This window comes from Ctenocephalides felis, unplaced genomic scaffold (assembly GCF_003426905.1).
Source record: "Ctenocephalides felis isolate EL2017-DRISC unplaced genomic scaffold, ASM342690v1 CF-g0.4_SCAFFOLD_03570, whole genome shotgun sequence".
In the NCBI taxonomy this organism is placed as follows: Eukaryota; Metazoa; Arthropoda; class Insecta; order Siphonaptera; family Pulicidae; genus Ctenocephalides; species Ctenocephalides felis.
The window spans coordinates 12,581,102-12,608,270 of NW_020539724.1; the positions used below are offsets into that span (position 1 = coordinate 12,581,102).

Genomic DNA, 27,169 nt, shown 5'->3' on the forward strand with positions numbered 1-27,169 from the left:
ATAAAATTAAAACTCATTACAATTACATAAATGCTAGTAATAATATCCCATTTGACCATTAACACAAGTTCCATTCACCAAATGTTATTCCCCCCTGACATAGGCATACAACATCTAATAACCCACCTGCACTCCTAGAGGAAAAGGGGATAAGCGTTAATTATTGCCCTACTGTGCACACAAAACGAGATCTCACTGGTTGGTTGTTCCTGGTGTTTTCCTGGTCGGAAAATCCGCAAAGATTTCATAATTTATGACCAGTTAATCAAAGGATTATTCTGCATCAAATGTAAAATTCTAAAAAATAACCCGGTGTAAAATGATATTTATAAGGTAATTTTTAATTTTATTATAATTCAATTCAAAAGCAATCTTACCTTTATCGAAATGTATATTACTTAAAGCTGTAATTATTTTTGCGAAGTACAGGATGTAAAACTTAAAATGCAAAATTCGTCTTTAGTTTGTGAAGTTTTAATTTATAAAGTTTCAAACGTGTTAAATGAGCAATCTCGACTCATTACATAAAAGAGTACTTCATCAATTTATATAATTTTGTACTAAATTGTATAGTAATTAGATTACTAAATATAATTGTGAAAACATTTCTTGACCAATTTTGTTTGTGAAAAAATGAATTTAATTTAATACTGGTTTTAAAGAATTAATCGCAATAGGATTTATATGACTATAAATGTATATATAAAAGTAAAATTCAATAAAGTATACATTTGTATAAGTAATATCTGCAAAAACTGAAATTAAAGTGACAAAATTCAATAACTCACTATTCCGGCGCGCTATCGTGCAACGCACGAGCTCGAGTTTTCGCAAAACGCTTTTGATATCGTTTTTCAGCACCGTAGATTTTTCCAATTAGATCCGTTTTCCGATTTTCGACATGACGTCAGAACGCAGAGATTTGTGTGAAAATCCGTGGAAATCTCGCATAATGAACGATTGCAGTGAGCGCGAAATGTCACATGAGGCTGTGATTCATTTCGAGTCGTTAACAAGAGTTTGAATTTTTCGTTCGATTTTGCAAAATTAACGCGGGAAGAGGGTAAATGTTTGACAGGCCGAAAACTTTGCTCGAATGGGGATGTTTCCTAATTGGGGCAAATACAATTTTACAAATATATGTGAAAGCAATAAATTAAGGAAAATGAAAATATTTCGATATATATATATATATATATATATATATACATATATATATATATATACATATATATATGTATAAATACATATGTAGTAAGTACTATGATATAGAGTATATAACCTTAGTAGAGCAGGTGTTTTACCCTCTATATCTTCCAAGAGAATAGAAACAGCTGTCACCTCCCTTAAGCCTTCGGGGTAACTAACAGTAGCGCACTGGCAAAACGATACTTTTTATTTGCATTCATACCATAGTATATATATATATATATATATATATATATATATATATATGTAAACTTTTATCAAATCAACCCTGGACCTTTAACTAGAACATATAGATTTTTTACGAAAACTTATTAAATGTCCATAACCATCCACATCCTGATATACCAACAGATTTAAAACTACATGTATAAATAAATCTTTCTTAAAAATAACATCCTTGACAATTTTATCAAATTCAACATAAAACCAAATGAAATCCTCCAACGCTTTCCTAAGGGTGTCTATGCGAAACCTTCTAATGATCCATTATCGCTGTCATTCCGAATTTAGGGGATGAGAGAAAGGCGCCCTTGTTAGCTGACAGATCTATGAGAGCAATTTGTTAGAAAGGGCTTCTACATATATGTGGCCTGACAACTGTTGATAACGACTGCGGTTTCATAAGTAGTTTTATTATGATAATTAATGCTGATCCGTTTTGTAAAAACATGTGTTCATTTTAATTAGGCATCGAATAGTAAATTGACATAATTAAGGGTGGTTAGTAATTATATTATATAACCCCAATGGCATATTATTATATGAACAACATACCTACAAGGTACCAAGATAAAAGAAAATTTTAGTAAAATTTAATTTCCTAGTAATATCTTAAGTTATAATTGAATATCAGTTATAAATCTTTTGGAAATTCGGATAATCCTCTATTTACAATATCTTTGATGAATGTTTAGTATGCGAAAACTACCCCGTTATAATCCAGCAGAAATAACGAGCTCGGAGTCTGATGCGCGGAATGAGAGCGGATAGTGGTGCCCGTATGAAGTGCCAATAAAACAAACCGGCCCGGCAAAAGCAACGAATGCGACCATGACCAGGGCCAGGGAGTAAAAAACAATGAATTATAAAACTGAGAATATTTTCATCCTGATGCTAATTACATAAAACATTTGAACTGGAGGGTCCACATTAACAAGAAAAAACAGCAGATTGATAAACAATTTAAAAAACATTACTGGTTGCTGAATAAACGATCCGAACTGTCGACAAACAACAAACTAATTATTTACAAATGTATTTTCAAACCAGTGTGGTCCTATGGGATTCAACTATGGGGCACCGCCAAAAAAAACTATATACAGATCATTCAGCGAGTGCAGAACAAAATCATACGGCAAACACTGAACGCACCCAGGTACGTTCCCAACTGGTTGATTCACCAGGACAGCAACATGATGACAGTAAATGAAGAAATTCAACAAAAATCAGAAAACTATAAACGAAGAATTGACGAACACCCAAATTACTTGGCATAGAAAGTATTTTCAAAAGCGCGTCCAACCAGGCTAAAACGAAAAATTCCCAATGATCTCATAAATAGCCATTTGTAGAAGCTAACATTGATGTTATTATTAATTATTATTATTATTATTATTATTATTATTATTATTATATTATCTTATTATTTATAATATTGTTATTTTGTTATAGTTATTATTTAGTGTGTTTATGTTTTAGTTATCATCTTTCACTTATTGTTACTATTCTACTTTATTTTTTTTTTAGTATTATTTTTATTATTCAGAAATTTTATTTATTTTACTTATTAATTTTATTATCATTATTTGCTTTTATTTTATATTAAATCAATGGATATCTTTTTATTGAAAATTCTATTCTTTATTTTGTGATCTGTTTATTACATTTATATAATAGTTCATTACCGTTACTAAATGTTAATTATTTAGCAGTTGTAAGAAATATAGTAATTACACATAGTAAATACATATAACATAAACAGTAGATTTATTAAAAATATATCCAAGACAGAATCGGTCATCTTCTATTGGCTTAGATGATAGATCATAACACTAAGGAACTTTTTTCCTCGATTTTTTTTCAATTCTAGTTCAATATAAGGCTTACTATAGGATAGTCTTTTGAATGCTATTATAACTAAGTGTAATACCCTATTACTAAATGTTTAATACAAGATACATTGTAAATAATTAACTCTGTTACTTGATGTTACATAAACAGTTGTATCAAGTCAAATGAAAAAATCTAATTATGATTAGGTAACTATGCGTATGTATTAATATCTCCCAGATTTTATATTAAAAATCTATTTTTGCTAGTTAAAATAATTAAAAAAGACTCTATTTCCAAAGATTCTACTTTCCCAGCCCTGTCCCCGACCACCCGTGCATTCCCACACATCAAACCAATCCCACACACATATACGGTTTCCGCAGTATTTTACCTATTTAACAAATTTTTCTCTTTTACATTTGTTATTTCCAGCTCTCTCTACACTTTGCCTGCACTGGGATTGAAACCAGCACATTTCGGTATACATTTCGGCTATGATAACACAACCGAAGCACATAATATTATGGTGGTGCCCTTAGAAGATCTGTGTTCCAGATTAAACGAAAGTATTTTAAATCAGAGAGCGAGAAATTCTGTGCAAACTATCGCTAAGTAAGGAGGAACAAGAAACATGCTGGTTTGTTCGGTATTAAGACAATGTTTTTATCACAGTGAGATGGAATCAGGATATATATATATATATATATATATATATATATTGAGTCGAGTCTGGATGCTCGGTATGGGCGTGTTTCTCGTCTCACAATTATGTATTTTAAAACTTTTATTCAAATTAGTTTCAAATCTTTTAGTTATTCATAATTCTTTCTAAAAAAATGTTTTTCTCTAATATGTTATTAAGTTTAATTTTTTAAAATAAATTTTTGTTGAGTGTTTTTGTCCTGTGTTGCTGAATGATGACACGCATCTTGTGTCGAAACGTATAAATAAAAGTTTTACACTTTATACCTTTTTTATTTCGACGAATGGGCTGCTAGTTACTTTGAAATATGTTTCAACGTCGAAAAAACTATCAAGATATATATATATATATATATATATATTAGGGTGGTCCTTAATATGGACATTTTCGAATTTCCTTGCTCCCAAGGGTTCAAATGGTTCCAAATTGATAAAAAACAATTATCTGAAAGTTTTAGCTCCTAATATTTTCTTTTAGATAGAGCGCAATTCAATCAAAGTTTTGTATGGAAATAGCATGAAAAAAAAATTGAAAATTAAAAAATTTTATCTTTTTTTTATCGTTCGCTAAATTATATCTAAAAACATTTTTAAAATTTTTGAAAAAAATTTCATGCTATTTCCATACAAAACTTTGATAGTATTGCGCTCTATCTAAAAAACAATATTAAGAGCTAAAACTTTCAGATAATTGTTTTTTATCAATTTGGAACCATTTGAACCCTTGGGAGCGAAGAAATTCGAAAATGTTATATTACCAATTAACTATTAAATTAATCATCATACATTCACTCACCATTGCTTCTGCGTTGCGTCTCAGGATACAGATCTTTATCTGGAATTTCTTCTTTGATAGTTTTAGCATCTAAAGCCATCTGGAATTATAAAAAACATTGTAGTGTAATTAAAAACACATCTAAAGGTTCTAATTCATAAACTGGTTTGTTTAGTAGCATATTGTAGAACAGCTTAGTATTATTATTCACGTCGCTCTCAAATTTTAAAATATTTCACTTTTTTAATTGCTATACAATGATGTTTTCCATCGTTTCCGACATAAAGATTGCGAAACTAACTTTGGTTTTATGTTTAAGAGCATTCTGAAACATGCTCCGTCGGTGGTTAGGACAATAAACATGAAGCACATGCCTAGTGATCATTACGCACGATTTCACTGAGACTTAACAGAAATAATTTCACCAGATACCATAAGATATAGTTCCAATCGAGGATCGACAGAGCCGGATAAAATAACCAGGAAAAATATTATACTGGGACTTAAATCACAAAAAGTAAAGTTATAAATAAAAAAAAGAGTGTGCGTTCACACGCGATTGAAGTAAAACTTATTTGCTACTGTACCAGATGGCATTTAAGTAAAAATGAATACATCATATAACAGTTTTGAATAATGTCTATTATGGTAACACTCGTGATGCACACATTTATTAGCGTCAACCATTATACATATCTATATAATGATAAATTATAAATTATATATTTATAATAGCATTAAAAATATGTATAATATTTAAAACAATAATGTAATTAAAGTCATACTTCAAATATGACATGATCGGTTTGTCATTGTAAAGCATTTAGAAATGAACCTTCATTAGAGAAATGAAGTAATTGCTGAATCATAAATTCTATAATATTTGTTCACACAGTGGATTATGTTAAACAACGCCTAAACAAATATTGTTTTCTCAACTTCACTCATCATGTAATTGTGTTTGAAAAACTTCATGTAATTAAAATTAACATACATTCATTGCTTGTGTTTTTTTTTTACTTTTTCGCGATATATTCTCATTCTTTGAACAGCTGTAATATCTGTCTTGCCTAAAAAATATTTTCCATTATAATGAAATGATGAACTTCAAAGATTTATAGAAACTACGAATAATATAGAAATAATTTATACGGAACAGGGTAAAATATTAAGGAACAGAGTAAAATATTCTTCTGATTCCGGCATTTTTCATTAAATCAAGATTTGTACTACGATGTGACTTTAAAATGTTTATTTATCTATGCCGATTTCCTTGTTGATATCGGCATACGACGTTGACGCCGGTACGCATACAACGACAGATCTCTATTCACATACACGACGACTAATCACAATCGACCCGTATAGAAATGAAATCATCGACTCTTATCTTATCTTATCTGCCGTAACGCATTTCCGTTGCATCTGTACGGATTTACAACCTAGTCGCGCCTAAAGAAGTATTACTTCAAACATATAGTGCCTTTGCAGTAATATACAACAGTGAAATTTTTGTTCTCTTTAAAAATATAGCAAATTTTAATACTTACATTTTTTTAAAACAAAACCACTTCTCTTAGATCTATAATACTTTAAGGAATTCGTTTGACTATCAACTCTATTACCATACCATCAAAATCCCATAACAGTAAATCTGAAGTTCTTCGTGTTAGATTTTTATACAGTCATGGTTTACAACTAATTTTTAGTTTTACTCTATTTACTCTATTAATATGTGCATAATTTATTTCTAACTCTCTATAATCTAGCAAATGCCAGCCCTCTGTACAATATGACAGAAACAGTCCAGAAACTAGCACAAAAGTATCTATCAAACATTTGGCGAACACGTGTGGAGCGAAGAGTCGTAAAGTGCGCGTACATTTCTGGCCTATGTTTTGCATCATTCAAGTAAAAAGAGGCACTTCAAAAATAAACCAAATTCAAAAACAAAGACTTATTTATACTAGATGTAATTTAGAATTGTTACTAACTCATAGTAGCTCAAACAACATTAAAAAAATTGATAGAAAATAAATTTATCTTTTATTTTTAACCATCAAAAGGTAAAATAGTTGCCAAAAAACATATAGATATTAAATAATATGAATATTTCCTTTTCTCATAATTAAACGAAGCTGACATTTTGAGCGGCACGTCGGGTTGCGACTGCTGCGACCGAGCGGTAATACAACGGCGGCGGCGGCGGCATTTGTCGCATGTGTTTCGCCTTCGCCATAAGGCGCAGGGAACACACGCGAATCACGCAGCAAAACTTCTGACGCTGCTGCTCGGCTAGGACGTGCGGGGAAAACGGTATTAAATGAAAATAAAAAATATAAACGATGGAATTTTTGATAGAAAATCGTACAAGTACACCAAATCTCACGCCAGTGGCGGGAATAGCTCAGTCAGTAGCGATCTCGACTCTCACGCTGGATGAATTCGGTTCGAATCTCCAGCAATATCAGAATTAAAAATATAAAATATTAAAGTAGATTAAGAATTGTTAATTTGTAGAATACAAGAAAAAATTGTATTATAAGTAAGAAGGAAGAAAGAAGTTTAGTTTAGAAGATGAGAAGAACATATTGAGAAACAAGAAGAAGAATGAAAATTGAATGGAATTGAAGAAAGAAAACTGAATGGAAGATTAGGATATAAGAAGAGATAGTATATATATGATGAAAGTATAAGAAATATATGTGTAATAATTGTATAGAATATGATGAAAAATAATATGAATAATGTAGGTGGCTCAAAGTGCTGTAAAGCGGAGGCCAATAAAATTTAAAAAAAAAAGTCTTACGTCGAGGAAGAAATCGTTACAGGTCACTTAAAAACCCTAAGGAAAATTATGATACTGCATGAGGATTAATATATTAATTTTTATATAAGTATATTATAGTTTGAGATATAAAAATACATCTTTTTAATGCATTTATTTCTATTATTAGTAACTGTTTTGATGTATTATAAAATAAGTTTCTCTTTTATTAGTTTCATCTTTCATCACACACAATATAATATGTAAGCAATGTGCTCGTTCTACTTCTAGGTTTGTGATTAATAGAAGACTTGAAAGAAATACATTTTTTGAAATATGTTTTCTGTTGAAAGCTTTCGAACAAGTATTGCATTTGTCTCTAGACATTTTGAATTCATAACATATATTCTTCTATTTTTGTTATTCCAATATAAATATACCAAATACTCGTAAACGTATACAACTTCCTAAAAACAATTGTTTCTTTCAATTAAAGCTACTCGTTAATCAATGTCTTGAACATATGTTTTTGAAAATGAAAGTAAAAGATTGTCAAAAACAATATTAGTCAAATTATTCTAAATTGTCGATGCTCTACTATAACAAAAGCAACGAGATTATAATCTTACTTTATAAAAGGGTCATGTTTATCCCTTTGAAGTTCTGAAATGTACAAGTGACAACTCCACCATGTGTCAAATATAACACCAGATCTTAAATTAATTTTAAGCATAAAAAATGAAACAGGTTTTTGCATTGGAAAAATTGTGATTGCCCCACTCGACTACGTAGGCAATCAGTATAATTACAAAAGCGCTCACGTATTCCAAATCAATTACAAATACGTATTTCCAATACGTTTCGAAAATAAAAATTTAATTATTGTTCTGAATAATAAATTAATAATGCATTTGGTATTACTAACGATAATGCCAATTGTCATGCATAAAGCGAATTTTGAAGCGCATCGATGGACGCACAAACGCAATTTATATACACAAAGATATGCCTATGAATTTATACATATATATGTTATGCGTTCAAAAGCGAATATTGCCGTTTGCTGTTCGGAATAAATCACATACAATTTTCTATGAATTCTAAATTGTGCAAATTACGTGCGTCTCTTGTGTGTGTTTATTGCTGGGCCCACTATTGTGCGTTTCATACATACGGGCTTTTGAAAATTAATATATGCATTCTCTGCTTTCGATTTATGGCATTGTGCTTTCATATCGCTGACGAATATTTCTTGTTTATGTCTATCCGGAAAAATGATTCGATTGTACAATAATACAATACTAAAACCCTATCCGAGTCGTTCAAATTTAATTTAATTAAACATAAGCTGCAATCGTGCCATAAGGCAAGACAAAAATTCCACCGAAATGAGCACAGGGGTAAAAATTTTATGTTTTATACGGCGAGGGGGTAAAATTTTTAGTTACATCGTGTCATATGATAGATACGAGAAGCCTTATAAACGTAAAGAAATGTTCGAGAAATATTGAATGTTTTCAAATAGATTATTATAAAAATTGTAACATTGTCTAATATTTATAAGAATTATATAAACTGAATTGCAAAGTTAAAATTATTTCTTTAAAGTATATTAAAACTTTAGTCAGAATTAAAAATAAAATCTAAAATAATTTTTTTTCCAAAATCAATTATTTTGTTAAAACAAGTAGAAAGTTCTTTGAATCATTTAAATCAGACGCTTAGTTCTCTCAGAAATGCCATTTTTTACCCATTTCGCTCTGTATCTTTGAAATGGCTGGGCCTGCCTTTGCCAAAAACTAGTAACCACTTCTCCCAAATATTACTAATTGAATGTTTTTTAGATCATTCAAATCGGATGCTCCGTTCTCTTAAAAACTCGATTTCCATTTTCTGCACTCTTTGCTCTTTATCGCCGTAACTGCTGGACCTGTCTTTGCCAAAAACTAATCAGCAGATCTCCCTATCAATAGGAATCGAATGTTCTTTGAACCATTCAAATCGGTTGATCCTGCGCCCGAAAACGTGAACATACACACACGCGCATCCATTTTTACTGAGGTCTGCCAAAATGTTCAGAAACCTTCAAAATGTCGAGAAATGCAAAAATTTTCAATTTCGATTTTTGGACGATTACAGTAACTTTTAGTTAACATAGGTATATGTAAAGTTTCCAAATCAGAAAAAGTAGTGTGTAGAGTAGTACGTTCCATGTGCAAAAAGCAAAGAGTTATTGCGAAATGATTTACTTTCTGGATAAATTACAGTAATTTATAACAAATCGTATAATTATCCACTCGAGATGAAAGCTAAAGAAAAATACACTTCCCCAAGCATAAAAACCTCGTATATCTTGTCTGGCGATCTTAATGATTCACCGGACATCTAAGCCAGATTTTTCCCGACCAATAGTGGAACACTTGAATAATTTTCCATTTCGAGGCATTCCCGAGTTCAGATTGCAGATGGCAGATAAAAGTGCTAATGCTCATAGTATAGATATAGAAAGCCGTGGTAGAAAGATCTGTCCTTTCCACAGATAAAACGAAAAGCACCGCGGATCGTTCAAGGAACTAACTGATAAAAACCATTTGCTATTCGGATAAAAATACGTTTCCAACATAATCCAGACGCGCAGCAACCAGCCGCATTTCCTTGGATGCGGGCGCTGACAATTTGACGGCAAAAACCTAACATGTGTACTGGGAAAAAAGATTCTCTAAAGATATAATTGATATAGTTAAAATAATTATATTCTTGGTACTATGAGTAACTATCATACCGAGCGTTTTCAAAATTATATGTTATAAAAACAATTATCAGTTTTGTTTTATTTATCTTATTTGTATAATAATATTCATTTTAATCCTTTAACACGTTTTTCTGAAAATGTGTTTTGTACATTACCTAATTTTCACCAAGGAAAATAAACAGAAAGATAATATGCTTGCAAAAGGCAATTATAGAGATGTGAAGAGCGCGCATTAGTTTTAATTAAGTTTTAAAAATTACGTAGAGGAAAATTATATTACCACACCTTTTGTGAATTATTTTGCACCAATTAAAAAAATTATGCAAATGGATATATTTTTTATGATAAAATTAATCATTATACCAAATAATAGTAGCTATATAAGTAATTTTAAGATTTCATCCCTAACCAGCTTAAATTGTGCAGTTAATGTCCATAATTTATTATGAATGTCTTTATTCCCAGAATCGATTTCAATGATTTCATGTCCAAACTTTTATACCATTAATTATTATCAAAACTCTGGCAAAAAGCGTGAACCTATTATTTATTCACATAAATTATTTACATTCAAGACCTTCTACTCATACTTTAAGACGAATGAATTTTCTGCACAGAGATCCTCCTCGATGGCGAAATTCTAAGTCTTCGTGAGAGCAACATCATCTGTCTGTTTTATTTTCCATTGTAAAAGAAGAGTATATAAGAAGAAGCTCTTCGCTGAATGATAATGTACTGTTTTCAAAATCGTTTGAGATGAGTTATTGCGTAAATAGACGAGAGGGATGAAATTTTGATGTGTTTATTTATTTTAGATTCTTTGTGCACACAACATATTTCCAAAAAACAATTCTTAGGTTTCATCATATAGTCCATAATTTTTTTTGAATATTTTTTCAATGTACCATTATTTATGAAGTAAAACTTCTTTAGGCGCGGCTAGGGTGTAAATATGTACAAATGCAACGGAAGTGCGTTGATAAGATAAGATAAGAGTCGAGTGCCAAAGATTCGTCATTTGCTCTCGATGATATCATTTCTATACGGGTCGATTGTGATTAGTCGTCGCGTATGTGAATAGAGATCTGTCGTTGTATGCGTACCTGCATCAACGTTGTATGCGTACCGATATCAACAAGGAAATCGGCATAGATAAATGAACATTTTAAAGTTACATCGTGATACAAATCTTGATTTAATGAAAAATGACTGAATCAGAAGAATATTTTACCCTGTTCCTTGAAAATATTGATTAATAAGATTAATGATTAGTGAGTTTATTGATAAGAAATTATTTCTGTATTATTCGTAGTTTCTATAAATCTTTGAAGTTAATAAAATAGAGAATATTTATTAGGCAAGATAGATATTACAGCTGTTCAAAAATGAGATTATATCGCAAGCAAAAAAGTAAAAAAAAAACATCAGTCAATGAACGTATGTTAATTTTAATTACATGAAGTTCTTCAAACACAATTATTACATGATGAGTGAAGTTGCGAAAACAATATTTGTTTAGGCGTTGTTTAACATAATCCACTGTGTGAACGAATATTATTAAATTTATTAATCAGCCATTACTTCATTTCTCTAATGACGGTTCATTTCTAAATGCTAATTACAATGACAAACCGACCATGTTATATTTGAAGTATGACTTTAATTACATTATTGTTTTTAAATATTATACATATTTTTAATGCTATTATAAATATATAATTTATAATTTATCATTATATAAATGTGTATAATGATTGACACTAATAAATATGTGCATCACGAGTGTTACCATATTACTAATAAACATTATTCAAAATTGTTATATGATGTATTTATTTTAACTTAAATTACATCATGTACAGTAGCAAATAAGTTTTACTTCAATCGCGTGTGAACCTTACGCGCACTCTTTTTTTAAAATGATGGATTATTAGTATACCTTTAGACGTTGAATACCAATTTTTGGACTATTGGAATCTCACCTACCACAATGATTGATAATTTTAAATTATCAAGTTAAAAGTGATTAAATCTATTATTTTCCTGTGTGTTTTAACTAAAAAATAGAAAACGCGCAATAGTGTAACACATGCGAAATGTGTTTCGACATTTCGGCTGTCAGTCATAGTTTGACGGGAACGCGTTGAGGTTCTAAAAATGCATGCTTTGAGTTTCCGAGCTGGGACGTAAAACACATGTAAAATACTTCTGTTCTGGTTCTGGCCATGTCAAATTATTTGACGAGATGAACAATCACTGTTTGTAAAAGTTTGATGGGTAATAGAGAAAATTCTAGATGGAACAAAATGTAGCAAATTGGAAAAATCTTCTGCTCTGAACTGATGAACTCTGTTCTGGTTATATTTCGGTAAACAATATGTTTTAGTTTTTAAAATATTTTACCATGTGTTTGTAAATTACTAAGTTCATCGATCTATCCACTTCTTACCCCATCAGGGTGCATTTGTTCTATCAAAAGTCACTTCTCCATATGCCGTTCGCCATCGAGTACAAATAGATCAAGCAGCTGTACGCAATGCTTTTAAATCAACCATCTGTTGTACAGATATCGTGCAGATTTTTATTATTTCATAGCTTTTGATCGAATTGAAAAATACGACATGACCGCTTTTAGCACGAAATATCACTATTAGAACCAATTTGTTAATGTACTCTAATGCACGGGACATATGATGTTTATTTTGCTAACTCGGTTTCGATAATGAGCTTTTTCGCGCGAATCAATAAGTCATAAGAATCATTTTTACAGAGGTAGAAGAATTGAGGTACAATAGAAATAAATAATAAAAATATGGCAAATATTACAACAATAGGCTCGTAAAAAGTTTTTTTTTCTAAATTATAATTGTGAATGCATTTTCTAAAGAGCAGATTTACATACTAGTCAATAAAGTTAATAATATTTGAAAATCCAGATATTTTTTATTTTGATGTTTTTGAATCTTATTTTTTACAACTGAATAAAATTCTTTTTTTTTTTAACAGACTAAAACGTAAAAAACGTGTAGGGTTTTTTTTCTCATAATTGAACAGAAAAAAAAATTCTAAGTGAATCCAATAATATGTTAGTCAGATTTAAAATATTAACAATTAATATATTTTTTTAATTTTAAAAATTCGAAGTTCATCATTTCATTCATCTCTATAATGGATATCATTCTAACACATTTATTGTTCATTGGAGCAATTTATATATATATATTTTTATCAAAACATCAGAATACGAATGTTAATTTATTTTATTTAGTTAACACAATTTTAATAATTGATAATTTTAATATTTTTTATATACATTTTTTAATAATCTAGCACGTATATGTGTCCAAGTAAGTGCTATAATATATTTGTTAGACAAAATTAAACATTTATGCGATTTTTTTAAACATTTTCATATTGTACTGTACGAATCATACAGGGCCATAATAAACAATAAAATTATCAATTGTTAAAATTGTGTTAATTAAATAAAATACATTAAAATTCTTATTCTGATGATGATAAAAAATTATATAAATTGCTCCAATGAACAAATTAACGGATTAGAATCCATTATAAAGATGAATGATATGACAAACTTCAAATTTTCAAAATTAAAAAAATATGTAAATTGTTCTATAATCATACAGTACGATTGCATTTATGATTGTCACGTAGATATTATGTAATTCACAATATTTGTTTCTTTTTCAAGAATTTTAATATTATTAAATCTGATAAATATCACTAACATTAACTGACAAATCGTCAATATAATTATTATTTACTAGATGGTGTTCAAAAGTACCAATTTTATTTAAAAACCTATACTGATATTTATCAATTAGTTAAAAATTAATATGTTTTTTCACAATACAATACAATACAATACAATACAATACAATATAATACAATACAATGTATGTATATTATACATCCACCCATATGGATCTTAAATGTACAACTGCTTTAAATAAAATGATGATTATTTGCTTCTTTGAGAAGCATTATAAAACAGTTTTTTCTTATAATTAGTCTTTTATCGATATCCGACGTTATTTTGAAAAAAAAATGAAATTACTCCACTAAGAGAGATGACATCCCCCCGGGAAATGGCAAAGGATCAAAATTTCATACGAATTGGAGCACAGTAAAAAAGTTCAGACCCCAAACGCTCCATTGACTTGACTAAATATTCTGTATGAAATGGCAAAAATATGAAAATACTAACGTTTATATGTAAAAAAGAAAAGGGCTGTTTTTAGGTTTTTCTCGGCAATTATTCGATTTTTTCTCGCCGTAAGAGCCATCCTTAGACTTCAACGAACATTTTAAAAAAATAATTGGCCAAATTGGTCCAGGCGTTGTTGAGTTATGCGCTTACCAACACATTTTGGGATTCAATTTTATATTGTAGATAGATGATATTTTATTTAATTCTCTCAATAAAGCAATCAATCACAATTTACCCCAGGGCTCCATCATGCATATTTCTATTCTAAAGCAATAATAGAGAACATTATAAATACATATTGATATTATAATTATTTTATGTTCTAATATCAATAAAAAATTCTAATAATGTAAAACATCATTATTCATACAATGATATTAATATCATAATTATAATGTTTATTAACATTGTATTTTAAAAAATATTCAAAATTACTTAAGCTTTTGATATAATCAATTTTTCAAAATCAGAAACAAGAAACTGACAAATCGTCTCTAAATTAGTAATTTATGAGTTTAGCACAATCAATCAATTTAGCAAATTATTTCTCCCCCCCAGGGCCGTATTTTGCCCATTTCTGTTCTAATGCAATAGTAGAGAACAGTGTAAACATTACGCGGCATGGTAGCGTTCTAATTTCCATTGGCGGCACATGGCGGTCGGTTCGATACCGAAAACATCTGGCTGCGAGAGACCAACACACCGACAGAACAGTAGGCGAAATATATATAATACGGGACTCACATAAAGAACTCTACATTGGCAATGTGACGCTCTTTGCAATCGTATAAATTGTTTGGCAAACAAATTTCGAATTTGGATGACGATGATATATCTACTTGAGAACGCTGAATGAAAATATTCAAATCAATGGGGGAACAGAATTACGGGGAAAGACCGAGAATAGTAGGAAATATGAATTATAAAAGTTTTTGAAATCTCCTGTTGTTTAATAGTTATTTATTTCCTTTGTTTAGTTTTTGCAATTCGTTGATGATTTCATTGCAAAGCTGAATAAACACTGATTTTGCAATCTGTGAGTCTTGGATAAAAAAATCATGAATACGCAATGATAACGCAATTAACGCAATCATATTTGAATTCTTAGTTTTAAAAAAAATCCACTGTGTGCTTATGTTATATTATTTATAGATGCTCTTTAAATCCTGTTTGAATCAATACACAAAATTTCAACACAAGTATCATTTCATTGATAAGTAATTAATTAACACGTTGCCATGTCAGACATACGTGACTACTTTCAATATAAGACCATTTTACTTATTTTATTTATTAATTTTATTATTATTTGCTTTTATTTAATATTAAATCAATATACTACGGATATCATTTTATTGAAAATACTGTCCTTTATTTTGTGCTCTTTTTATTAAATTTAAACTGCCATTTTTTGCACATTTAGCTCTGTATCTCCAAAACCGCTGGACCTGCCTTTGCCAAAAACCACCACTTCTCCCCGTCATTACAAATTGAATGTTTTTTAGATCATTCAAATGGGATGCTCCGTTCTCTCAAAAACTCAATTTCTATTTTCTGCATTCTTTGCTCCGTATCTCCGAAACGGTTGGACCTGCCTTTGCCAAAAACTAATCAGCACATCTCCCTATCAGTAGAAATCGAATGTTTTTTGAACCATTCAAATCGGTTGATCCGTGCGCCCGAAAAGGTGAACGAAAAATTGTATCCATACATACATACACACTCACTTACACACACACACACACACATCCATTTTTTCTGAGGTATGCCAAAATGTTCAGAAACCTTCAAAACGTCGAGAAATGTAAAAATTTCCAATTTCAATTTTCAGCCCATTACAATAACTTACCCTACGGGAAGTTAAAAATAGCGTTTTTCCAGGAATTTTCTTAATTTTTTTTCCCTTTGATACATTAAGTTTCCTTGACACATTTTTAATTAAATTATCTATTAGCACGGCCCATGTGAAATTATGATTTCACATGATATTATCTTGTCGATTAACGTGTTAAATTTATAGTCTGTAAGTGGATAATAGAAAAAAAATTGCCAAAAAATCATGTAATACAATCTTATTAATAATCTTAATTTCGAGTAACAAAAAATCACCGAAAAAAATAACATGTGCAATTTTTTATGAAAAAAAAAATCAAAAGATTAAAATTTTGCAAATAAAATCCACACATAGAATAGGAATTAAGATTATTAATATTGCATTACTTATTTTTTGTCCATTTTTGTTTGCTGTAAGGGCATTTCAGAAAAAAACAATAAAATTGCTGCATACATAAAAAATTTAATATAATATAATGCTTTAAATTGATGATTGAGAATGAAAATAAATATACCGAATCAATTAAATTAAATAATTGTGCATAATTACAATTTTTCTAGTAATTTGATAAGCAACCAAACCGAACATGGACTTGATGCATATATAAATATTTACATTATATAATACCATAAATTAAGTTTTGGATATTGGTAATTAAATATACCATATTAAATAATTATTCCTTCTTACGATTATATAACTTCAATGAACCCTGATAATTCGTTTGTCTCTGTTGTGAGGGCACGTCTTGCCCAGAGTATTTTTTCTAGAATGACGTCAAGACAGATAGGAAGCGTATTTTAACTTTTAAAGGTTATCTCGTGTGTATTGGTGATACAGCTGGCATTTATAAATACACCTATAAAACCAAACACAATACATAAGGTAGTACACAAGGAAGCAGCACGTGGGAACTAAGATACTATGAATAGAATGCACACGGTGTAGAATAAAAGTCATTTTTAGTCTACAAATTAATTTGCTAGCTTGGAAAAACATATAAAATGAAATTAAACCCAGAAAGTCCAAGGATTACGCAAAAGTTCTAGAAATAAAACGCCTTAATCATAAAATTTCGTCGCTATTAATCGCGATCCAGCGTAAACAAACAGCGATTGCAATATGCACTTGTGCGTCGAATGGAGAACACATGTGGTGGCTGCAGAATGCAATATTCGTATACGGTTTTGGTTCCAAACATTCTTATATTGCTTCTAAAACCAAGCACCAGAAGTAAGAAAAACTTACAACAAACCATTAATTACCGCAAACTTAAAGAAGAGTGATTTTATGAGTTTTAAGATGTGAGTGATCATAATATAAGGTATTTCGCAATTGAATTAATTTCATCATTTTTTCTAGCTTAATTTCGTAAATAGATCTGACGATTTCCAAGCGTCGTTGCACACATATTTTGCACAGTCGACAAATTCCGTAATGTCTGCACAGATGTTTCGAATCTCGTCGAGTCTCATCATCAATTTGTTTTCCTTTCGCACATGGTGAACACTTGCTTTGCTCAACTCTAACTAATTATTATGTGAATTAGTAGTTATTTCATGACGAATAAGAGAAGAAACCGTCTAGATATTGATTATTTTCATCTGAGAAATGGATATTTGCAATAAGTAAATGACTAAAGTTCAGAGGAGAATAATTTGTACATTTTCATTTATTTTGAAGGGTCAAAGGGCCCTACTCTCGTTGGACAGCCGCGCACACTTTAAACAATCATAACTCCATCGATATTTGTGTAACAGAAAAATAATAAAAAGTAATAAATAGTCAAAAAAAAAGACCTGGAATTTTTATATATATACTTTTATACGTATTCTTTCAGAGATATAATAATGAGAAATTGTTTTTTTATTAAGTATTTTTTTCCCTAAAATTATGATTTTTTGAAAATGTTTGTACTAAAGTTGTGGTATTTTCTAGAATTCATCAAGATCTCTTAAACCAAGTTAATTCTAGATGTAATAGGATTATTTTTAATTGTGGTGGGAATGGCACTCATAAACTATTTGATTTAAATGAAAAAAAAACATTTACGCGCAGAAGCACTCATTTTAAAGCTTATTTTGAGCACTATAAAACCCTATTTTGATATCTAGCCTAATATTGTTCCTAGAACACATTATAAAACACCGATTTATTAAGATTTTAATTGATATGATTTTGTTCATTACATGATTTTCGTTAAAAGGTATATTTTTGAACATATGCAATCCACAAATATCCACTATTTGTGGATTTGCACGTAGTACATTATTTTTCCATAAAGAATGCAGCAACTATTTTTAAATCTTTATGACTTGCCTTACAGCAAAACTGACATTTATTCTGTATAAATTTCTCGTTTTGTTTTAAATCAATCAATCCCGTTGTCCATAATTATTCACCATCCATCTACTACCATCAGTAGTTCAAATAGAAAAGACAAATTAGTTCTAATAAAAGCACATGTGGGCCACCTGCAAGCATTTACATAGGAGAAAATCTACTATCCGACTGTTTCAGTAAATTTATTCCGACCATTCTTTTTTGTCTGAAGACAATAAAAAGTTGGTATCTAATTTATCTGAAGAGCAACATCTTGGCTGTCACATGTCGTAGCACGCGTTCGTAATAAGTCGAGGAACAGTTACTTATTTTCGTCAACGCGCCTCCATGTGCGATCCCGAGGGAAAATAATAATAGATACTCCGGTGATATTCATTATATACTTTTGGGAAAAGGTTTCTCTACAAAAAATATCAAAACTTGAAATTTACATATAATCGAACTTCATTATAAAAGTTATTTGGAGTTGTTAATTCATGCAAATTTCATGATTACCTCGCCAAATATGTATAATAATGATATCCTTAGCAAATTATCGATCAATATCTCAATCAGAAATAAAGCCATACAAAAGAGATTCTGCAGGCACGCCATTTTTAGATAAAGTTTAATTTACAATGAAACCCTGGTTTAGTTCTATCGATGATTTCTTCTGCTGATTAATATTGGCATCAGCTCTCCGCTTACAAATAGGTACTATTTCCACTGCATCTATGGAAATAGATCTCCTCCAAGAACAACACACGACATCGTGGATATAGTGAATTCATTAATTTTCATAAACCTGTCTACGAGAAGACGTGCAGCTTCTTTAAGTTAAGAGTCCAGATGCGCGACTCGCTCTCCTGGCACGGAGGTATTTCTTTGCGTATGTATATGGGCACTTTGAAATTTCGCTTTTTGACAAATTACATACATTTGCTACGATGTAAAAATATCGAGACGTGAGTATTCCATCACTTTCAACAAAACATTATACACGTGATTATTTATAACATACCCCCAGGTTTTGCCAAAATTGCTATGTGAATGTTTGTAATAATAATATTTTTGCTTAAGTTTGAGTTTAATTAAACCTAAAATTTCTTCCACACGTTTTCTCGTGCCGAATTTACAATGAAAAACATGTGTGGGAAATATTAGACGTCTGCTTGTATAACTGGTGTTCGGACAGAAGCTGCACATGCTTCGCGTCTGGCTAACAACCACATTTGTGGTGATGATTCGGTGCAAAATACGTGATATTTGGCGAAGGACAGGGGTCACAAAATTCAATTATATCATTCTTCATATTATTAATAAAAATCGTTTAGAGTAATTCACAAATTAAAGCAAAGATTCGCACACCATCGTAAAAGATCTACCATCATTATCTCTAAAACAAGCAAAGTATAGAAGGTAAAGGATGTCTAATCAGTTATCACCTGAATTCTTACGACAAACGTTTTCAACGATCAATATGAAAACATTAAAAAAAGAGTTCGCGTAAGGTTCACACGCGATTGAAGTAAAACTTATTTGCTACTGTACAAGATGGCATTTAAGTAAAAATAAATACATCATATAACAATCTTGAATAATGTTTATTAGTAATATGGTAACACTTGTGATATACACATTTATTAGTGTCAACCATTATACACAACTATATAATGATAAATTATCAATTATATAAGTCATACTTCAAATATGACATGATCGGTTTGCCATTGTAATTAGCATTTAGAAATAAACCTTCATTAGTGAAATGAAGTAATTGCTGATTAATAAATTTTATAATACTCGTTCACACAGTGGATTATGTTAAATAACGCCTAAACAAATATTGTTTTCGCAACTTCACTCATCATGTAATAATTGTGTTTGAATAACTTCATGTAATTAAAATTAACATACATTCATTGACTGATGGTATTTTTTTACGTCATTCTTTGAACAGCTGTAATATCTGTTTTGCCTATAAACTATTTTCCATTTCAATAACTTCAAAGATTTATAGAAACTACGAATAATATAGAAATTATTTCAATAAACTTATGTTTCATACACGGCGCAAATGCTGCATTTGTTTTATTATTTTCAAGAAACAGGGTAAAGTATTCTTCTGATTCAGGCATTTTTTATTAAATCAAGATTTGTACTACGATGTAACTTTAAAATGTTTATTTATCTATGCCGATTTCATTGTCGATATCGATACGCATACAACGTTGACGCCGGTATGCATACAACGACAGATCTCTATTCACATACGCGACGACTAATCACAATCGACCCGTATAGAAATGATATCATCGAGAGCGAATGACGAATCTTTGGCATCGACTCTTATCTTATCTCATCTGCCGTAACGCACTTCCGTTGCATTTGTACAGATTTACACCCTAGTCGCGCCTGAAGAAGTTTTACTTCAAAAAGTTTGATAGTATAGCACACTTTCCCAAATTGATAGTCCTGAAAAGAACTCATATATATTATTGTGATTCCTAAAGTAAATTATATTAATGTTATATGATTGATAACATTATTATGATGTACATTGCACCATCTAGCCAATCTAGCGTTTTTAAATATCTATATTAAATGCATTCAAAAAAAGTTATATTTTCGAACTATTTGTGAGATGGACGTTAAAAACCATGTCATAAAAAGTCATGAATATTTAAAAATCTACTAATACCACATTACTGGGTCTATAAAAATGATTACTAATTATATTTTATCATTTCCTCCAGCCCTGTGGATTCGTAGACGTGTTAGAATCTGATGGTGTGTAAAATGAATACCAGATCGCAAACTCCTTCGGGCGAATCGTGATAAATGTTGTTATGTCTGTAGATGACCAAACCCATTTGCTACTGTTTCTGTTAGACAACTTGATATTTTGCAGCAGACTTCGCAATCGCGTTGCACGGTCAAGGAAAATCATATAAATAGATTGGCGAGAATAGAATAATAATAATATAGGAGGGATAAGCAAAAAAGTAATATGTCAATACTTTTATTACTAACCACAAATCTATATCTTTTAATAGACTTCTAGTGTTATTTTACAGGTATATTTAGCTACATTTGTAAGTAGCTATATCATTTCCCACGTTCGCAGCTAACTATTTCCAATTTAAGCCCTCATACCCCTTCTTGGTATTGTAGGAATCACCATAAATTGCTCAGATGGCATCGCGATGTATATATGGGTGATTTATTGTTTCAAATTTAAACGCGTTATCGACAAAATAAGTGCTTTGCTTCTTTCGCCTTTCGCCTTCCGCCGAACGAAGATATTTTTATCGCCATACGAATTTAGACACATGTGTCTCCGGCGTTATATTGGGGGTATGTCCTTTGCGAGACGAGGTACACGCTGTGGAGGATAATGCTGGGAAAACAGGATAGTTTTCGATGAAAATTCATTTTTTTTTAGTTTCTTTCAATATTCAAATACCCAACGCAATATATCTTACTGGAAAGTTCTATATTTAAAAAAGACTTAACCGTTGTTGATGTTACCAGTTGTAGACAATTTAACAACCAGGTGATTCCTTTTTATGCTACCCTGAACTGTATCAAGTAGCATAATGTAATATCTTCATAAATGTCTTTTTATATATCGTAGCAAATTGTCATAATTTAACAAATCTTCTCTTACCACACGACGTTTTAGAGAGCGTATTTTACTCTTATATTAACTCAGCAACAATGCTATAGATCGCCCTCAAGTATTTGACCAACTATCCTTCAACATTTCTAGATGTTTTGGTAAACTCAAGTATTTTTAAAAAGTCTAAAGTTCTTTTTAATTCATCTATACTTCTATAGTATCTCTATTTGTAACTCAGGGGGCGTCACTTTACTTCACATTAATCACGTGAGGATTTTAAGGAGAAGGGTTTTTAAAATTCATTTATTAGAATTAAACTCGTTATAAATATAAGAACTGTATTCAATAACGATCTATTGTTTTTATTATTCATTATTAAGACTAATAATAACTAAATTGCCACATTACTCCCCTTTCAGTACTTTAGACAAACTCCCTTGTAGGCATCGAGAGCACGATTTATTTCGATTTCTTGAATCAAGAAAAATCACAAAATATTATATATTACTATAGGGAGAAGTATAGTAAAATATCATGTGTATTTATTTTTTACCAGATTTTTTTAAAAAAATCCAAAAATTTTCAAAAAAAAATACAATTTTTCTCGCAACTAAAAATACACGTGATGTTTGGTGGGAGAGGTGGGAAGGATAATTTCACCACTTATCACCAAGGTAGAGGAAAGGTCCAAAAATCCTTAAAAAATCGATTACGTGATTAATGGATGCCCCCTCAATAATCGATTAATTACCATCTATTATATAAATAATTTTCTTCTTAAGTAGTTTCATCAGGCTGATATTAGAACATGTAACAACTATCTATTTCAAATACTTTTACCAAGTTTTTCTATTTTTAATCCCGTTCCACAGCCCTAAAACGTCTAGAGACTTCAACCGTCCTGGTACCACATGAGCCATGAATACAACGTGTTCCTCATATGACATCAAAGTTTTCATATAGCCGCGTATAGTGCAACATTTGTACAAACTGTTTTCTGCAAATGTTACACAGGTTCCCAAAAATCGTAAATGAAAGCTTTCGTATAAATTTATCCAGCCAAAAAAATAAACCAGATGAAAGGTGAGGAGATGTATAATACCAGTATTACTATTTCATGGGGTAATTGTCTTATAAGATCTAAAATTTGCTATGAAAAAAAAAGAATGATTTGAGGTATATGAAATTTGATGAAAAGACATAACACACGGAAGTATTTGTTAGAACAGAGAACATGTAAGTACAACTTTCTTTATGTGTTCAAGATGTTCTGGTCAATAAATATACTTTAATATTTAATAATTTCGCCTGCTTTTACATCTTAGGTACTACAACGACCTCTACTACCTATATACCAATAATATTTAAAATGCTCTTCTATCAGCTATGTTAAAATAGCAACGGATTAAGGCAGACTGTTGTATTCAAATTTTTAAAAAAGCATAAATTGTTTATTTAAAGAATTTCAAAAAAATTTAAATCAAACAATGATTTTACAATTTATAATTTTAATGATTTAATATTTTTAAGTTTATTTAACAATAATTCCTATTTCCTTTACCATTATATATTTTCACCCCATGTCATAGGGTTGTGTGGCATCTACCCTAATAATTCCCACATGGTGACCAATAGACATTCCATTCGGCGCAACACTCGGTCAACCAATAACGTATAATAATGGATATTGGATTCGCGGGAGACTTGAAAAAATATATTCAAAAAAAAGATAAAAATGCTTGTGGGGTAGGTACATCATTCAGGTTTATATGGCACTTTTGCGAATCTTTGAAATATCACAATGCATAAAATAATATTTATCGATATAAGGAAAAAAAACCTATCTTACATTACAATTGCATATTACAAACATATGTCCTCTATCCAGTTCACTTAACAAGAATTTCACAAATGAATGCTGGACCCTCATCCCACATGTAAATGCAGACAGCATTCACAAAATTAAATCGATTAAGGTCAAACTGGGAAACCAATAAAATAAATTGATCTTTAAAGTGATTTTCAATAGATGAGTGCGGGTAACAAATTATCGTGGTCAATATGATCAATTCAAATATATTATTTTAAACTAAATGTGTTCAAATAAGTGCTCACTAATTCGCAGTTTTTATGTTATAATTACAGAGATCATTAGAAAAAATATAATCATTGTTCTGCGATCACTTGGTCGTAACAGAGTGTTTAAATTAATTAAAAATATGTGGTTTTATTGAATTTATGAAAAATTCTCAGGAGGTTAAATTTGGCGGACACCTAAGGTTATTTACAAATAAATCAAAAAATATTTTACGAAATGTTTATTAAATTATGATTTATGTTAGATAACAAAGTTAGAAATCAAACTAAATTAACAAAACCGCTATCTTTGCTAAAAAATAATTAATACTATCAATCAAATTTTGGTATCAAAAAATATGATTTTAAACAGTGGCACCTAGTACCGGACATTTCAAAATAACCTGCATTGATCACATATGTAGCCATCTCAACACTTTGGAATGTCTGCACATGTGTCTTTGACGAATATTCTTAGATATTGCAAAAAGTCACTATTCATCTACCCTTTTGGCTGGACCACACCGATGCTCTCAGCTGGTGCATTCAACTAAGCTTTTCATTCTTTGACTAGGAAATACGAAAAATAGAAGTATGTAGTGACCGTTAGCACTCATATAGAACAAAATTAAATAATTGGAATAAATTACGTACATTCTCACAAGAAATATCAATGTTTACTGTCCGGCACTAAGGGACGACTTAGTGTCCGATGCTAAGAGGGACAGACATTTTCGTTCATTTGGTGGCACATACTAAAATTGGTTAAAAGATTTAATAATATTCTACCATTTTACGGATATCAATCAAGTAGAACTTTTATCTTTGCATACCACTCAAATATAAATGCTAGAATTACTTCCATTGATATTTAGGTGACGCCGTGATTTTGCGCCTAAAACAAGAAAGGATTGCTCTAGCCGTGGCCGTGTGTGTCACAGGCGAGGTTTGGCGCATGATCCTATACCTGTGTGCCCCCCATGCCCCTTTCACTAGTATTATGAAATAAAAAGATTTATGCTCGCTTAAATAATACGTGTTAAATAGTGTGTCCGGTGCTTGGTGACGTCCGGCGTTACGGGACTTTCCCCTACATCAAAATTTATAAACTAGACTAAGTTATCCTAACTAGTTTTTCTGGAATCAAATTTTTTTATATGTATACGTTATGTTCTATAAAACTACATGCTTCCATTATGAAAAGTAAAACTTTGCCCTCTCCTTATATTCCTCATTATGATTGATAGTTCCAACTAATTTTCCTCTAAATCAATTCTGTTTATCATTGTTATTAAAAACATTTCAAATGATTGTCCATAAAAATATGCCATTGCGCGTGTTTTTCTATTGTATCCGCAGCAGCGTCAAGCGCATTTCGCAAGCTGCTGTCAGTTCGAGCGACAAGGCTTAATCACACGATTGCCGCGCTTTCGTTCTATCCGTTCGCTCAGCGGCTGCCGGGAATACGTAATGATGGGGTTTAATTTATTTCTTTTTTATACCGCCGATGTTGTCCCAGCAAAATCTCCGGCGGCAATTAGCGGCCGCCCGTGCGAACGGAAAAAAATAGAATAAATATATGACGACGAACCGAGGACGAGCCGACGCCGAAAAACTTGGGAAAAACTTGATGACAACGCAAGTAGAAATAGATCATGGTAATAGACCAACCAACCCTAACACCAACATAACAAAATATGCATTATAAATCTTCCTTATTGTGTGTGAATCATTACAGACCATATGTACAAATTTATGCATATCTACGATTACTTAATAACACCTGCGATATTTAGCAATAACAAAATGTGTTAATTATTTCTTAATGATTATATTATATCTGGATGCTTTTAGCGTTATCTCACCATATGTCATTTGCCATGTGCTCCTTGTATATATTCAATATGAAAAAACACATAGAAAAATTAATACATGCTGTTACAACACAAAACATATGTAAACTCGGTAACATGTGTTTTAGCGATGGACTAATTTGTTTTACAGTAGTAATATCATATATTAAATCAAATTTGAATTGTGTTTGCAATGCATTTCTATTGTACCACATATTATTTTACTAATATAAATTGATCTCCCCAAATTTATTATTTTTCCGTCAGAAACTTTACAAGAGTTGGAACAATAAGATAAACTCACCTTGAATAAGTAGACTAGAAATAATATCTTTGCAGACGCCAAATTGTTCGACTTAACTTCGAGCACAAACTTTTGAAATACAAGAAATATTATTAACAGGACTGGTATATAGATTACTGTTTCAAAGCAAATAAATTTTAAATAATAACAACCAACTAAAATGACAAATTTTAGTTGGTTGTAAAACTAAAAATTACATCGTGGCGAGCATAGCTCACTTGGTAGCGTGTTCGATTCACACGACAAAGATCTTTGGATCGAATCCTGCCATTGACTTAGAATTTATGAAAAAAAAAATGTGTAGTTAATTTGAAATTAAATGAAAGTTGTATTTATTAAGTAGAAATTGAATAAAAATTAAAAAAATAGAAATTACAGAATTCGAAACGCTGAATTGTATTAGGAGTAAGAAGAAAAAATATCAGAATTTGCTGAGATTAAAAAGAATAATGAAGAAGAAAAAATGGAATGAAGATAGAATTTGAATAGAATCAAAAATTTGATAGAAAAAAAACAGCAAAAATTGAAGAAATTAAAAAGAAGAAGAATATAGAATAGAATATATATAGATTAAATATGATATAAAAATTGGTATAGAATAAAATGTTGTAGTGGCTAAATGTTCAGAGTAAGCGAGGCAAAATAAAAATTTAAAAAAAAATTACATCAT

At 30.5% G+C, this 27,169-nt stretch overlaps 1 protein-coding gene across 1 annotated transcript in view; it reads right to left on the reverse strand.

Annotated features, from left to right (window-relative positions):
- Nucleotides 1–27,169, reverse strand: part of LOC113382846 (protein CBFA2T3) — a 69,523-nt gene that overhangs the window by 33,865 nt on the left and 8,489 nt on the right. The window contains exon 2 of the mRNA XM_026621093.1: nt 4,760–4,838. Within this exon, the coding sequence (XP_026476878.1) occupies nt 4,760–4,838 (79 nt within the window). The remainder of the gene's footprint in view (nt 1–4,759; nt 4,839–27,169) is intronic.